We start from the raw sequence: 14,202 nt of genomic DNA on the forward strand, positions 1-14,202 counted from the left end.
CACTCACACAAACAGGTAGATAGGCACGTACAGGAAATGTAAGACATGCCCAAACGGCCAGGCGTGCCCCGGCTGTCTCCGGAGCGGTCAGCCTGATGCCTTGACCCAACTGGCTTCTCTCGGGGGCCTCCCGGGCTCCCGGCCTGGCATCCGAGGGCTTCACCCACGCCATCACCTCTGCACCAGGCACCCCGCGTTCAGCCCCGGCCAGCCCCCCTCGCTCCGCCAGCCGGCCGCACTGCGGGGCCAGGGTGCTTGATCCCACCACAGGGGCAGCCCCGTTAGCCTCCAGGATGCTTTAAGACCCTCCCTCCCCCCAACACACACGCACATGCAAGCCCCTGGCTTCTCCCGGGATCAGTTTCCAGCCAGGCCAAGACTCACGCCCTCAGCCCATCTCCTGCCAGATGCCCTCTGCCAAGCCATCCTCACCATTTGCTTAGTGGTTTACAGGCACTCCTCTGACAGGGCTAGGCCTCTCCCCTCCATGCTACCAGCCAGCCTGGAAACAGGGAGACAGACATCCAGGCAGCTTCGGGCCGTGACGTCAGGGATGAGAGCCGGCCCGGCCCGGAGAGTATCTTCTGCTGTCTCCCAGGCAACCGAGTCACTGTCCTCTAAAAGGCAGACAGCATCCCCATTACGTCAGCGCCGTGCAGCGGGGGCTCATTGGCTGGCTGGGAGAGCTGCCTTGTCCTGCAAGGGAAACACAGGCGCTCTTTTGTATCTCAAACAGGGAGTAAATACAGGATACGCGGCACAAGCACATTGCAACCCCCCCAGCAGCGCTGCAGCCTCCAGAGCTCTTCCCCCAGGGAGCGACTTGGCCCGCTGATTATCCCTTCACCCCCCTCCCACCCCACCCAGCTGGGCTTGCACCTTGTATGGAAAAAGCAACCGTCTCCGGTAGCATTTAAACCCAAAGCAGCTTGTTTTCACAGGTGAGAGGGGGCAGAAACACGCCTGCAAACAGGATGCCAGGGCAGTGCCCCTGGCACCAGCAACTACGTGTGCAGAGTAGGGCCAAGCTGGTAAAAGGCAGGACTCCCACACAGCAGCCTCTTGCATTGTAGGCAGGGGTGGCAGAAGGCCAGGACTAATGGGGCTTAGTCCCCCCAAACTTTTCATGGCAGCCAGCGACAGCAGCAGCACCCAGTGCTGCTCGGCGGGCAGCCGCTCCTCCACCACCGTGTACAGCACCAGCACACGCAGGAGGGAGGGACAGGGGTCAGCCAGGGCTCAGCCCCCCCTCCCCAAATAATATTTTCCCCCACTGCTTATGATGGTAGGGGTTAGTCCCAGCAGTGACTGCAGCCACAGAGGCAGACAGGTTTGGGTATGTGCATTTCTGCACAAGGAACTTGGCTTTTAGAGAGAGTTTTTCCAGAGGATTGAAGCAAAACTCCCCTCATGAGTAAGCACTGAGCAAGGGTAACACATTGGCTGACTGGAAGGGCTCGCTGTCCTCCTCCGAGTGACTGCCCACAAAAGTCTGCTACCCCCTAACAGTCAGAGAAGTGTTAGCTCCCAAAGTGCCCCTTTCACAGGTAATGCTCAATTTTGGGGGCCATGGGAGGACCCTGGACAAGGGAGGATCCAGGGGAGGTATGGTGGTACATTCACACCCCACTTTGCTGCCAGTTTGCCCCCAGGAACTCCAGTCTTGGCTGCTGGATGCATGTGCAGTGAGCTGTCCACCACCACTGCACCCCGCTTTTCACTGTCCCTGACCGTAGCAGTATTGGGGTGGTCAGGTATTCTTGTCCCACACTCTGCAGTAGCATTAATTAAAATATGGAAAGGATATCTTTAGAATAGGATATCAATCCCCATCCCAGCCTCCGAAATTCAGCCACCTTATGGGAGGAGCACACCAGCTGTTACACATGATGCAGCAACAGCCCGCAGCACTCTGGAATCACGTAGGCAGGGTGAATCCAGGTCAGCGGGATGTAATTCCCTAAACTAGAATTCAGCCACTTCCTAGTACTCCTTCCACAGAGTCCACAAGCAACATACTCAAGTCAGCTATCATTAATGCAGCCAGAGCTGCCAGCACACCGCCTTCAACCACCCAATGCACCACGCCATCAACCACTCCACATCCACCAACCACCCTGCACCCCACCCCCTACATCACCAACCACCCCACATCCACCAACTACTCCACACCCAGAGCACCTACACCATCCACTTCACACCCTGCATCCATCAACTGCCCTGAATCTGACTCCCCACATAGACCAACCTCCCAGCACCCCATTACCAAATGCTGCCCCTGACACCCATCACCCACCAACCACCTGCACCCAGCATGGTCACCAGCCACTCAATCCCCTACCATCCACCATCCATCTTCTACCTAATGTGCCTGCACCCACCACCACTTTAGCCCACCATAATCTCCCACCCACCCACACGCACACCCAGCAGCCTCCCTGCCTCCCCACAATCCCAGGCCCAGCTGCTCCCAAGTAAAGTGGCAAGGGCATACTGGTGGTTCTAGCATGGGTCAGGATTGCAGCTGTGTCCAACCAGCATGGCCGGGCCCCAGCCCTGCTCTTACCCCATCATGACATATGTAGCATCACTGGCTCTGTGGGGGGATGTCTTACATGACAGGCTGGTTGCAACTATGACCCATGTCTGCCTGACAGAACCACGGGGAGAACTGAGGAAGAGTTTGCCGTTGAGCCCAGCTCCCCTCATTGCCACTCCCTAAGCAGTCAAACACAGGCCCAGACATCAACCAAGGGTGTTTCCTCCAGGCTGTTACACCCCAAGGTAAGGGTGAGAAACCCAGTGAGGAAAAGTCAGGCTGCTGGATCCCCTGCTAACACAGCGTAGCCTGTATATATAGTCTCTCTGCAGTGTACAGTCCCAAGTAGCTACCTCAAGCCCCCAAGTGCCACTGTGCTTCCAGCCCCAAAGCTAACTCCACTCCACCCCACCCCACACTTTCTGGTCCCCTCTTCCTCTCAGGACCCTCCCAGCAGATTCTCTGTGACCCATATGGGAGAAGAAGCCAGTGCGGGCCCCTTACAGCTCTGAGCTCGCCTTCAAGTGGCTGCTACCACATGCTTGAACACAAGCAGGACTCAGAAATGCAATCAAAGCGATGCTCAGAGGGGCTGCTCCAAAAGTGTTGTCTCCGCACTGGTGCTGCTATTCCTACGTGCACCCTGGGACACCTTGCTCCACCCTGCAATGGTCTCCTGATCAGCTTGGACCGTGAAACCAAGCCAGAGACGTGTGGCTGTGCTGTGGCCTGCAGGCTGCGGCTGGGCCTGGCATAGCTATGAGTTCCCAACCTTCTCCTGACATCTAGGGGGGACAGGGACTGGGGTAACTTTGAGCCCTTATCTGCTGCCATAGCTCTGGCTGTAGTTGGGGGTATCTCTTGCACAGATACTGCCCTTCCCCATATCCAATTCTCTCTCACCCTCCCTGTGGATCAGGGACAGGGGCAGCCCTGCACCACCTCCACCCACCTTGCTGCTCAAAAGCTGCCAGTGCTAGAGAGCCTGGAGCAACACTTGTACTGGAGAGATAATCAGACCCACTCCATTTGCCAGAGTGTCAGTGTTCAAGCTGAATATGTCCATGCAATGATGGCTTTGGTCTGGAGTTTGAACTTAACCCACAGTCATCTCCCCACAGGGAACAAACTTTATCACTGACACTCCTTTCCCCCCAGGATGTCTGGGGCTGCTCAGCATAACTGCACATGGAGAGCCAGGTACTGGAGTTGGGAGAGCTGAGCCTTGCATTCAGGAGCAAGGGCTCTCATCTGGCCTATACTTAGGCAGTGCCATGGTCAGCCCCAGTAACATTGGGCTGAGTTTCCTTGAGTGGTTTCTTCTCCATGACAAGGAAGTGTCGAAGCTCGGTTAAGGCAGGGAAACCTCAGTGACTGGCTGCAGTGCAGCCACTGCCATTCACGGGCTGCCGTTGTTATACCAGCCACACTCCCCAGCGCTGGCACAAACATGGGCCAGCAGCCTTACCAGCCAGACCTTCCTGCACTCCCTCAGAAGTCCTCTGTTGTATCTGCCTTTCTAACTCCACCCCACAAATGTGCATGAGAAATCTGGGCTGGGCTGGCAAGGCCACTGCCCGCTGTGCTCTTCCTCTGAAACAGTGCCCCAGGCTCTCCACCCATAAAGGACTTGGCATTAGCCTATTTTAATGTGTATTAGCAAAAGTGTGCTTTTTGTGACATTTTGATGCACATTAAAATAGGCTAATGCACACTGAAGTGCACATGTAAGTGTGCTCAGTGTCTTCAGTAGGGCAGGTAGTGGTATTAACCCCATCTAAAGATGAAAAATTGAGGGGGAGAGGGGAGGGCTGTAGGAGGGCACTGTGGTGTGCCTGCTACTTTAGGAGAAAAGCTGCGTAAAAGGCAGCTTCTAGGTGGTACGGGGGCTAATGGCAGGCTCACCTGACCGGAAGAAAGCCCCACTGCAGCTAGATAAGTGCCTGAGCAGGTCAGGGAGCCTAGCCCTGAGAGGTTAAAGAAAGGAGTTCTCTGCAGCAGGACTCCTGAAGGACTCCAGAAGGCAGGAAAAGCAGATATGACTCTGCAAGCCTGGGAACCAGAGAATATTACCTGGGGCAGAGAAGAAAGGGTTTATGCAGGCAGGGGGCTTTGTTTTATGTTGGAATAATTGTTTGAGGTACAAGCTTTGAGACCTGCAGGAGGCAGGTTTGAGACCTACAGATAATTCCCCAGCCCAGAAGAGGGACTGAGTGCGGATACAGAGGGTCCTTGGCTTGGAGAAGGGGCTGAGTGGGGATAGGGGGGCAAGGGAATAGGGCCTATGAGCCCAGAGAAGGGGGCTGAGTGGGGCACAGAAGGTTTCCCCACCCAGTGGAGGGGCTGAATAAGGGAATAGTGCCCACCAGCCCGGAGAAGGAGAGAAGGATCTGAGCAGGGTACAAATGGTTCCCCAGCCCAGAGAAAAGACCGAGTCAGGAAGCTGAACAGAGGACCTGCTGGCCAGGAAGAGTTGGAGCGAGGGATTAGAGTTTCCGGGAGGGACTACATGTTGGGGCTAGGGGTCTGTGGTCCCAGAGATAGAGGATGGAGAGACCCAGAGAGTTTGAGAGTCCTGAGAGGAGCTAAGAGAAACTAATACCTGGAGTGATAACACCCACAAGGCTTGGGCTGTTGTGTAGGAGAGGAATGGAGCCACATACAAGTAGCCCTTAGGATGACAGGTGTCCTGTAGGGGTGCTGCCAGGCTGAGGGGGCCTATTTAGCATAAGGGCTGATTGAGACTAGTGGGGTCCAGGAGAGATCTGTTGAGGAGTTGATTGGACTCAGGCTCTCTCTAAGGCCCCTGGGCAGCCTCCCTTACTTAATTTCAGTAAGAACAAGGCATGGTAGGAGAGCAATTAAAGGAGGGCCACATCAGAGGCAGAGCCAGGCAGGAGCCACACAGCCACCAAGGAGCATCACGGCAGCCCCTGTGGCTCAAATCTGCTACGGGGCAAAGTAACTTCCCAAGGTCACACAGCATTGGCAGCAGAGCAGACATGTATCCCCCAGATCTTAGAACAGCACCCTGGCCACCAAGCTGCCTTTCTTCTCAGGCTGTAGGCAGCCCTTCCTCCTTGGGCTAGCCTGGCCAGAAGGCACAGTGTCTGGCCCAGCAGCACCCCCCCGGGCACTCTGCTGCCAAGGTGCCAAGTCCTTTGCATTGTTCACAACAGAATAAAGCATGTACCTCTGCAGTGCCCCAGGCCAGAGTGAATGCAGCAAGGCAGGGTGGCTGTGTCTCCTAGCACTGAGCCTGTTTTTTCAGCAGTTTACATATAGTGGTGCCTGACAGCCCAAAAGGGTACGAGGACTGCCAGTTGGCCGTAATTCTGCAGTAAGAGAGCTTTGGGGCAATCAATATGCAGACACCAATCAAGCATAGCTCAGTCCAAAAAGCTGCGTCTGCTGACTACCTACTTCTAGGACCTAACTTCCAGGACAGGCTTTAGGTCTACACAGACTAGCTTGGGTACCAGAAGGCACCACTGTGGGCAGTGTAGACATACCCTAAAACAAAGAACCCAGTGAGTGCCAGTAGAAGTTTTATAAAGTATCTGAAGACATTAACACTTGATTCAGATCAACTACATTGTAGTAATGTAAAATCAGATTAACCCAGGCAGGGAGGAGCACACTTGCGAGCGAGGGACCTTCCAGGGGTAGAGCTCTAATATGGCAACCCTGATGCTACATACCCTCCCTGACACAGTTAAAGGGACACAGCTAAAGAGAAGAGGTTGAGGCTCTTTTTGAAGCTCTAGCAGGGCCAGAGGACCTGTGCACATAGACTTAGAGCAGGAACAGTGCAAAGCTGAGCTTTAGGAGCCCTTGGTGCACAGTCTGTGCTCATGCAGTGTCAGGAGTCAGGGGAGCAGGCAGACTAATTAGCCCCCAGCTGGCCCTTAGTCAAGTGGGCCTGGCTGCTAGTGGCCTCTTTCCAACTGCCTCAGTGCCCATGGGAATTGTGTGGGGATGAAAAATTGATCTCCAACTTGTTCTGCCACTGCTTTGTCTCCAAAAGTATGGAGCAGAGTGGAGGTATAGCTGGCTACAATGCTGTATGTTAAAACCCTCACAAAAGATATGGTTTTATATGGGCTGGTATCCAAAGGACCTGAGAGTGCATTTTTAAGGATATTTTTAATCTCTTTTAAAATGAGAGAGTGCAAAATCTTCTGGCTTTTAAGAGCCTAGTTTTTATGATTAAGGATTGCTTGAAACTTGTACTACATGAACTTCGATGTTATGCTAACCATGATTATGAAGAGCTTAGATGGGAAGAAGCAGACACAAAGTGACTGGGGGCTTTTATTCACAAGGAACCCTGGGACCAAGTTTTAGCTGGTGGTGAATTTTGAGTGGGTTTTATGTGTTTTAAAAAATCTTGGGTTTGATATACCAATTTTTAGCATGTCCACTGTAATCATAGGATCATAGGAAAGTAGAGGTGGAAGGGACCTCACAAGGTCATCTACTTCAGCCCCTCTGCTCAAGGCAGGAGAATCCCTAACTAAAGCATCCCAACCAAGTGTCTGCCCAACCTGCTTTTGAAAGTTTCCAAGGATACAGATACCACAACTTCTCTAGGTAGCTTGCTCCAAAGCTTGACAACCCTCATAGTCAAAAAGTTCTCCCTAATCTCCAACCTAAGTTTCCCCTACTGCAGGTTAAGGCCATTGCTTCTAGTCCTGTCCCCTACAGCAACAAATAAAAGGCCATCTCTATCTTCTCTTTAATCACCCTTCAAGCATTTGTTATGTGATACATGTGCTATAGCTTTATATGCTTTACAGGATGATGTATGACACTTGAAGAACATTGTATATACCTTTAAATGTAGGTTTTAAACTTTTTAATTAGTCATGTAGGGTTAACATAAGTCCTACCAGCCTGCCAGTCCTTGTAGTGGTGTGGGAGGTTGTGGGTTATCAGAGGAGGCTGAGTGTGGTGGCAAGCAGGAGTTTACCTGCAAAGATACACAGTGTAACCAAGACTGGAAGGGTCTTTGATATCAGTTTTGGCCTACTCGTAGTGAAGTCTGAGTTAGGAGTGGGGTAAGGGGTAAATTGGAGAGAGAGGGGGACCGAAGGGAATGTTTCTAAAGCAGGAGAGGGGAAGGGGCGCTAGTGTTCTATAAACCTAAAACACAGATGGAGAAGGTATCAAGAGTTTGACACATTTATAATTTTAAAAAACTCCTGCTGCCCCTGTTAATCTGCAAGGGTGTTGTTTCTGGCTTATAAGAAGTTGTCCTTCCAGGGTCCACCAGCTTGTTCCATGGGAGAAAGGGCTCTCTGGCTAACCCTGGGCTTCTGCTTGCTCTTAGTTCCAGCCTATTAGTTCCTTATTCCAGACTCCTACCTGGGTCCCTGCTTCCTGATCCTTTCAAACCTGACCTTGTGGCTCCAGTATGCACCTGTACTTCTGGTTCCTGGTCTCATCTGCTCCTGATCCCCTGGCCTGTGACTTTCTAGGGTCAAGTCCAGTCCTGACTACTCACATACTGATTCCCCCTGACACCTGGAACTCTAGAGAAAATTAAGAGAGATGGCAACACCAGTCTTATGACAGTTAATACTCTTTGTAAAGCCCCGGCTCCTAGAGGCATGTGATTAGTTAACTCCTCAGTTATCAATTAAATGGAAAGTTGCTAGCCCTCATCATTGCTTAGAAAAGTGGGAAATGGGATCTAAAGACAACCTCAAGATTCACAAGCCAGAAGGCCAAACCCCCAAGGTGTACCATCATGTTGTGATTTGGAGGGTCTTGACTCATGAGCTCTGAATGCTCAGGCCTGGTGGCACTGCAAGGTATTAGGGTTGAATGCCTGCCTCTGCCACCAAGTCGCTGTATGACCACTGGCAAGTCACATCACCTTCACCTATACATACAAAGCTTGGTCAGGCTGCAGGTCCCTGTGACAAGAAAAGGGCACTGGGCAGAGGATTCACTCCCGAGGGCTAGGTTCAGTTTCATGCTTGTTCTAAGCAACTATCCCGAACTAGCCCTTCCACATGAGCCCAAGTGCCAGGTGATGAACCCCTTAGGCACCACCAACCCAGGACAATGAACCCCAAGGACTTCACTCATTTCTCTCTCTAAGCTCCCTCCTCAATGCACAGCTGCCTAATCCATGGAAGAGGGCCCTGTGGGAAGACAAGGGATTGCACTGGCCTTTCAGCTGCTCCCAGACCTGGGGGTAGGTCCTCTGTGACTGCCGGGAGCTGGCTGGCCCTGGATGTCTTCAGTGATACAGTTCTTTCCCTGATAGGATTTTGCTGGGAGACTCCTCAACCCAGGAGCACATCTGGCCAGCTACTGCAGCAGAAAAGTTTCTCCCATCTGCAAATTATAGAGCTGACGATCTTGTGCTGCTTGCTCCCTACACTTCTTGCTGCTGCCTTTTATTCAGGGTGGAAACAGGGAACAAACTTCTCTTTAACAGATCATAGGCTTATGGAAACTACATATCCCAGGGGGCAGTGCTCCAGTGTGTTCTACCTGGATGCATGCTGAGACTTGAAGGCTCTGGAGGCTGTGCTTCGCTCACCCAGGTGAGAACACCTGCAATTTAGGAATTAAGGAAATAGCTTGGAGGACAGACAACCTGGTAACTCCTGCTTCCCTGCTCAGGAAACTAATCACTGGGCCGCACTGCCCGGCCATTTGTCCCTACCCCCATATTTAATACAGAGGTGTCACCTGCAGGGAGGGACATCAGGTTCCAGCACGTATTCTGCTATTTCCAGGCCTGCTGTGTCCCTCTCTCCCTTGTAGACATTGTAAGCTTTCTGAGGTAGGGACTGCCTCCTCCTGGGTTTGTGCAGCACCCAGCACAATGGAGCCAGATTGCATTTGGGGACTTTAAACACTCCTGTAATATAAATACAAGCACCTCCATTTCAGATGCATTAGGAGTGATCTTCAGACCCTGGGCAAACTACCAATGCCATGTTGCCATCTAATTGTGAGTTTCACTGTATTTGGGTTTTTTAGTTAAAGCTCCAGCTCCTGGAGTCATGGGATGGTAGGGGCATGTCAGCTTTAATTTTAAATAAAGCTGTTTAGAGTCCATATGGTTGTGGGGGGGAAAAGCCAGGAAACATGAAGTCAATGCAGCTGAAAGCCAAATGAAAGGGAACACAAAAGATTTCTAAATCCTTGTGTTCTTTAAATCAATCTCATCTTTTTTTTGGCAGAGGGGAGGGGTGGGGGGAAACTACTCTTAAATTCCCAGTGCTCAGAACTGGTAATACTACAAGTGCTGCTATTGGATGAGCAAAGTTGAAACACCTTGGCTTGAAATCTGCCACCCGCAGTGTGTACAGTAGAGAGCAGGAATATACACACAGTTATCAGGCCAACCCAAATCCCAGCAAGTGCCTGTTTCTTCCTGGTACTCAAAGACAACCCCATATTTCTGCTGTTCACAGCACCCTGCCCCAACTCAGCCATGTGTCAAGGCCCAGGGTCTATCATACCTGCCAGATTCTCCTCTGTAACAAATGTTTGGATGCCGGTTTCTGGCTTTCTCATGCAGAGGTACCTGATATACAAGCACTTCTGTAGCAAGGTCACTCCCTGCCCAGCCTTCCCTAGCACAAGACATCCTAGGAAATAATGGCACAGCAATGGCTGGTTGGGAAGGGTCCAAGCAATATTGGATCTTTTTGAAGGGAGATTCCTCCTACCTCAGGGCTCCTACTCATTTCAAGGGCAGGCAGATATCATTTTCATGCCAGGGTGCTGCTTGCCCATTGTAGCATGGATGTCACCTCCATCTTATATAGGATGGTCCTGGCTTGGGAGAAAGGAAGTGGTTGGGAAGAAGATGAAAACAGGCTGCTTGTTTCCCTACCACAGACCTTTGGTGGTGCAGTGGTTTGCAGGTGACTGCACGTTCATAAATGTTCTAGACAGAGAAGCCCAGCAGGCCATACTGTCCACTACAGGACACAGGGGCTGACAAAGCCAGGACACCAGACTTCGCTCCAGATGTTCAGCCTGTAGCTGCCTGGGCAGTAGTTTTCCCCATGGGACTCTCTGGGCAACGCACTACATGTACATTCCTCTGATAAAGCCACTGCCCAGGGAAAAAAGTGGAAGAGCTACCAAATATTTGGGCCCTGGATCCTGAGGGTCTCAGCCATGTGAGGGGGAGGTTTATATGTCACCACAGGCCTTTCCAAGGATGTCTGAGGCCATCCTGCCCAGGAACAGATGTGACCCAGAGAGAAACACTGCCCAGCACCCAGCTCCCAGCACTGAGTCATCCTGGCAGCAGCCTCTCACGCCTTCCTTGTCAGCCTGTGCATGTTTTTCAGAGAAGCCATTGTGAAAATGCTCAGGCTCCAGCAAAAAAGGGACACCTGGAAAAGCAGGAGCTGGATCAGCTGCTCTGGCAGGATCCCACTGACCTCCCCCTCCAGGCTTGGGGGATAAATCTCCTTAGAGGAGTTGGAAGAGACATAGGCAACAAAAAGGCCTGGGCAGACTTAGTGTGTGGCACAATGATCAGCCTGCCCAAGTGAACTCTGCTGGCAGAGGGACCCAGGCAGGGCAGGTTTCCTCCACAGCCAGCGTGAACACAAATCCCATCACAGCCTGACATGGAGCTGCCCTGGGGTGGGGCAGACTCTCATCCAGCCACCCCTCCTGGAGCAGCATCTGGGGGAGACGGAGCGGACGTGAGACAGGCAGGGCAGGGGATTTGCCCTCCTGTTTAAAAGCAACCAGGGATACAGGGGACAGGCAGAGAGGATGCAGGGCTCTTACTAGGTATCCATGCCTACAGCAATACCAGCGAAGGGAGGCTGAAACTGGGGGAGCCAGGGACGTCTGCCCACTGCCCTTCCCAGCCAGGGGTCCTGCACTGTCCTGTATCCCAGAGTTACAGAAGAGTGCGAGGTCCCACACTGCTCCCTGCAGTGCCCTCTGCCGGGAGAGGTTAGGAGACTTGTCCTGCACAATCACAGAGTTACATTTTGGGCTCCGTTTTATCCTCTGGCATTTCTCCCTCTCTCCCCGAAGCTGTACAGCCTCCTTCCCCAGCCAGCAGCACCACGGCACAGCCTCCCTGTGACCAGAGACACGGATCAAGAGGAAAGAGTCATGCAAGGCATCTGCACTTCCTCCCCGGAGCAGCACACCCAGCCTGCCCTGGGACAGAGCACTTGGTTTTGCTTGGAGCCTGCACGTAAACACACAGCAGCATTCGTGGATGGGGGTGGGGATGGGTCCCTCGGCATAGGATTTGAAGTCACAGATTGTGGCAGCATCTCTTTAAATTGGATGTGCCAACATCCAAGCAGGGCTAGAGCCAAATTCCATCTCAGCTGTGGCCACAGCTGTCAGGAGAGGGAGCCAGGGGCCAGGCCCCACTGCAGTCTGTGCTACCAGGCATTAGCCTGACCCCTCCACTCCGAGCTTTTCCCAGGGAAAGGGACGGCAGGACCCTCTGGGCTAGGTCCTGCTGCCTGCATAGGGGATGCTCTGGGCCCTATGTGGGGGAGAAGTGCGCTCCTCAGAGGGCAGAAGACCCTGACTTGGATTATGGAGAGCCAGCCAAGGGCGCAGCCTCTTAGCAGGACAGAGTCTGACCAGAAGGACACGGGGCAGCGTGAGGAAGGGGCAGGACTCGGCCTGGATTCCCAGGGCCACATGGCAAGCATCTTGAGAGCAGCTGGACCCCTGTGCATCTGCCTGGTACAGGCTCCAAGTCTGCCCTGCAAAAGTAGCACTGGAACTGCTAGCAAATCACATGCAAAGGGTACTGGGCAGGTGGCATCTCGCTCTGCCAATCTGCATAGGCAAGGACAAGGGTGACTGTGACTGCCTTCTTCCTCCCAGAAGGATAGCCTCAGCCCCCAGTGGGGTCTTTCCCCAGCTGGCCCATGCCACACCCGTGCCCAGCACATTGGACAGTGCCCAGAGCGGCAGGGCCTGTCTACCTTCCTGCAGCAGTTTGGGATTACCGGCCCCCTATGTTGCCCCTTCTTCCTCCTCCCATCCCAGCTCAGTGACAGGCAGCCCCCAACACAGCTCCAGTCCTCCCCAGCCGCAGCCAGCGCCAAGCAACCCACCTCGATACTCACGGCAGTTTCCTTGGCCAAGACCCTACAAATCGTTAGGCCCAGGGAGGGAGGCTGTCACGCTGGTCCCGGTCTGTGAAGGCAGCAGTGCAAGAGCCAGCCAAGAGGAGCGAGGGCTGGGGGGAGAATCGCCAGCCCCTCTCTGCCAGGCAGCAGACAAAAGGGGGACCTGGGGCTTGACTGGAAGAAAACAAAAGGCTTGTCGGCTGCCTGATCTGCAGGCTTTGTTGTTGCACTTACAGGAGCACAGCGGCCCGGATGGTTTCGCCCATGCTCAGTGCAGCTCCAGGCTGGAATCATGTGATCCTCTCGGCTAGAGGAGCAGTACAGACCGCCGGGGGGGGCAGCGCTGCACAAAGTTCACACACACGCGCGTGCACAGACACACACTCAGGCAGCCCTGGTGCACCAGCAGCCCATTCGCCACTCTGGGACCCAGAGGCTGAGTCTCCCTCCCCACCTGCCTGGCTCAGCATGGCACAAAAATCCCAGTGCATGGTGGGATATAGGCTTTCCTGGGTTTGGCACCAGATGAGATGCTGGAGAAGTCATGGCACCTGCCCTGATGTCCTTCCCACAGACTGTCCCCTGGCCTGCCCTCAGGGACAGCTGGGTATGGGTCTGGGACCTCTCTGTGCAGCCCAGGGCAAGACCCCTCTCTGTGGGACACATTATAACCATCTCCCTCACTTCTGCTCTTTTATATAGGGTCTCCCAGATGTCCATTCCCTTTATACCATCCCCCAAACAGCTGCTTGCATTGCTACAGTCAGGAGAGGCTCTGACGCTGTGGGCTTTGAGGGAGATGAAAACCAAGAGCACCTTTGTTTCTTCAGCTTGACCTACTGCAAGATCCCCAGTTGGCTGTTTCAGGAGGTGACTTGGAAAGTGAGCCAGCCTGTTTCTTTGCTGGGAGGAATGTCCTGTTTGCTTTGCAGATAAGGCTGCTCAGGTTCAATCCATACTGCTGGGTTTCATTGTAGCAGAGAGCAAATGCAGCCTCCCCCTGAGATTTCGCTCAAGGAAATTTAGGCAGACGTTGGGGATCTGCAGCCTACAGGGCTGTGGGATGGGATCATACCACTTGCAGGCACTGCCAGTCCCAAAGAAAGGGGAAGGTGGGTCATTTTGGGGGACCAAGAGTTAACTAGAGACCTTGGCACTATTTTCTCCCCAGGGAACACCTTGATCATGGAGGACCAGCAGCCTCCTAGGTTACAACCCTGTCTCCAACCTTCCTTCTTTGGGAAAGGCTGCATCAGCACCACTCTCCCCCATCCTCACTCCCCTCCCTGACTCCTGCTCTCTCTCCTGCCCACGTTCTCGGGGAGGTCTGACTGGTCAATGAATTTTCCCCACGTCAGATAGGGCCTGGGCCAGTAGCCAGGATGTGTTGCTGTCCTATTTGCAGACCCTGGATGGGCCCTCATATGGGATTTCTTGCCCCTCCACAGATCACAGAGGATGAATAGATTTGGCCAGTGGCTCATCTCTGCCTGGGCCCTCTCCTAGATAACAGGGATGGCTCTCCTCAGGCCTTGCAAGGCTGAGGGGAAGGTGGCTCAG

General features: G+C 53.3%; 1 protein-coding gene across 7 annotated transcripts in view; it reads right to left on the reverse strand.

The window, feature by feature from the left end:
* Positions 1-13,021, reverse strand: part of PARP6 (poly(ADP-ribose) polymerase family member 6) — a 46,198-nt gene extending 33,177 nt beyond the window's left edge. For 3 of the 7 annotated variants that reach the window (XM_090029111.1, XM_090029110.1, XM_090029107.1), the window contains exons 1-2: positions 12,628-13,016; positions 433-696 (exon numbers count right to left, since the gene is read on the reverse strand). In XM_090029111.1, coding sequence (XP_089885237.1) covers positions 433-435 — 3 coding nt within the window. In that variant the 5' untranslated portion in view covers positions 436-696; positions 12,628-13,016. Of the gene's footprint in view, positions 1-432; positions 697-12,627 lie in introns of all 7 variants that reach the window. The other 4 variants (XR_016439339.1, XM_090029109.1, XM_090029108.1 and 1 more) reach the window with 3 other exon arrangements.
* Between the last annotated feature and the right edge of the window lie 1,181 nt (positions 13,022-14,202).

The sequence above is a fragment of the Crocodylus siamensis genome, chromosome 15 (assembly GCF_052110815.1).
Source record: "Crocodylus siamensis isolate JL-2025a chromosome 15, ASM5211081v1, whole genome shotgun sequence".
Taxonomy (NCBI): Eukaryota; Metazoa; Chordata; order Crocodylia; family Crocodylidae; genus Crocodylus; species Crocodylus siamensis.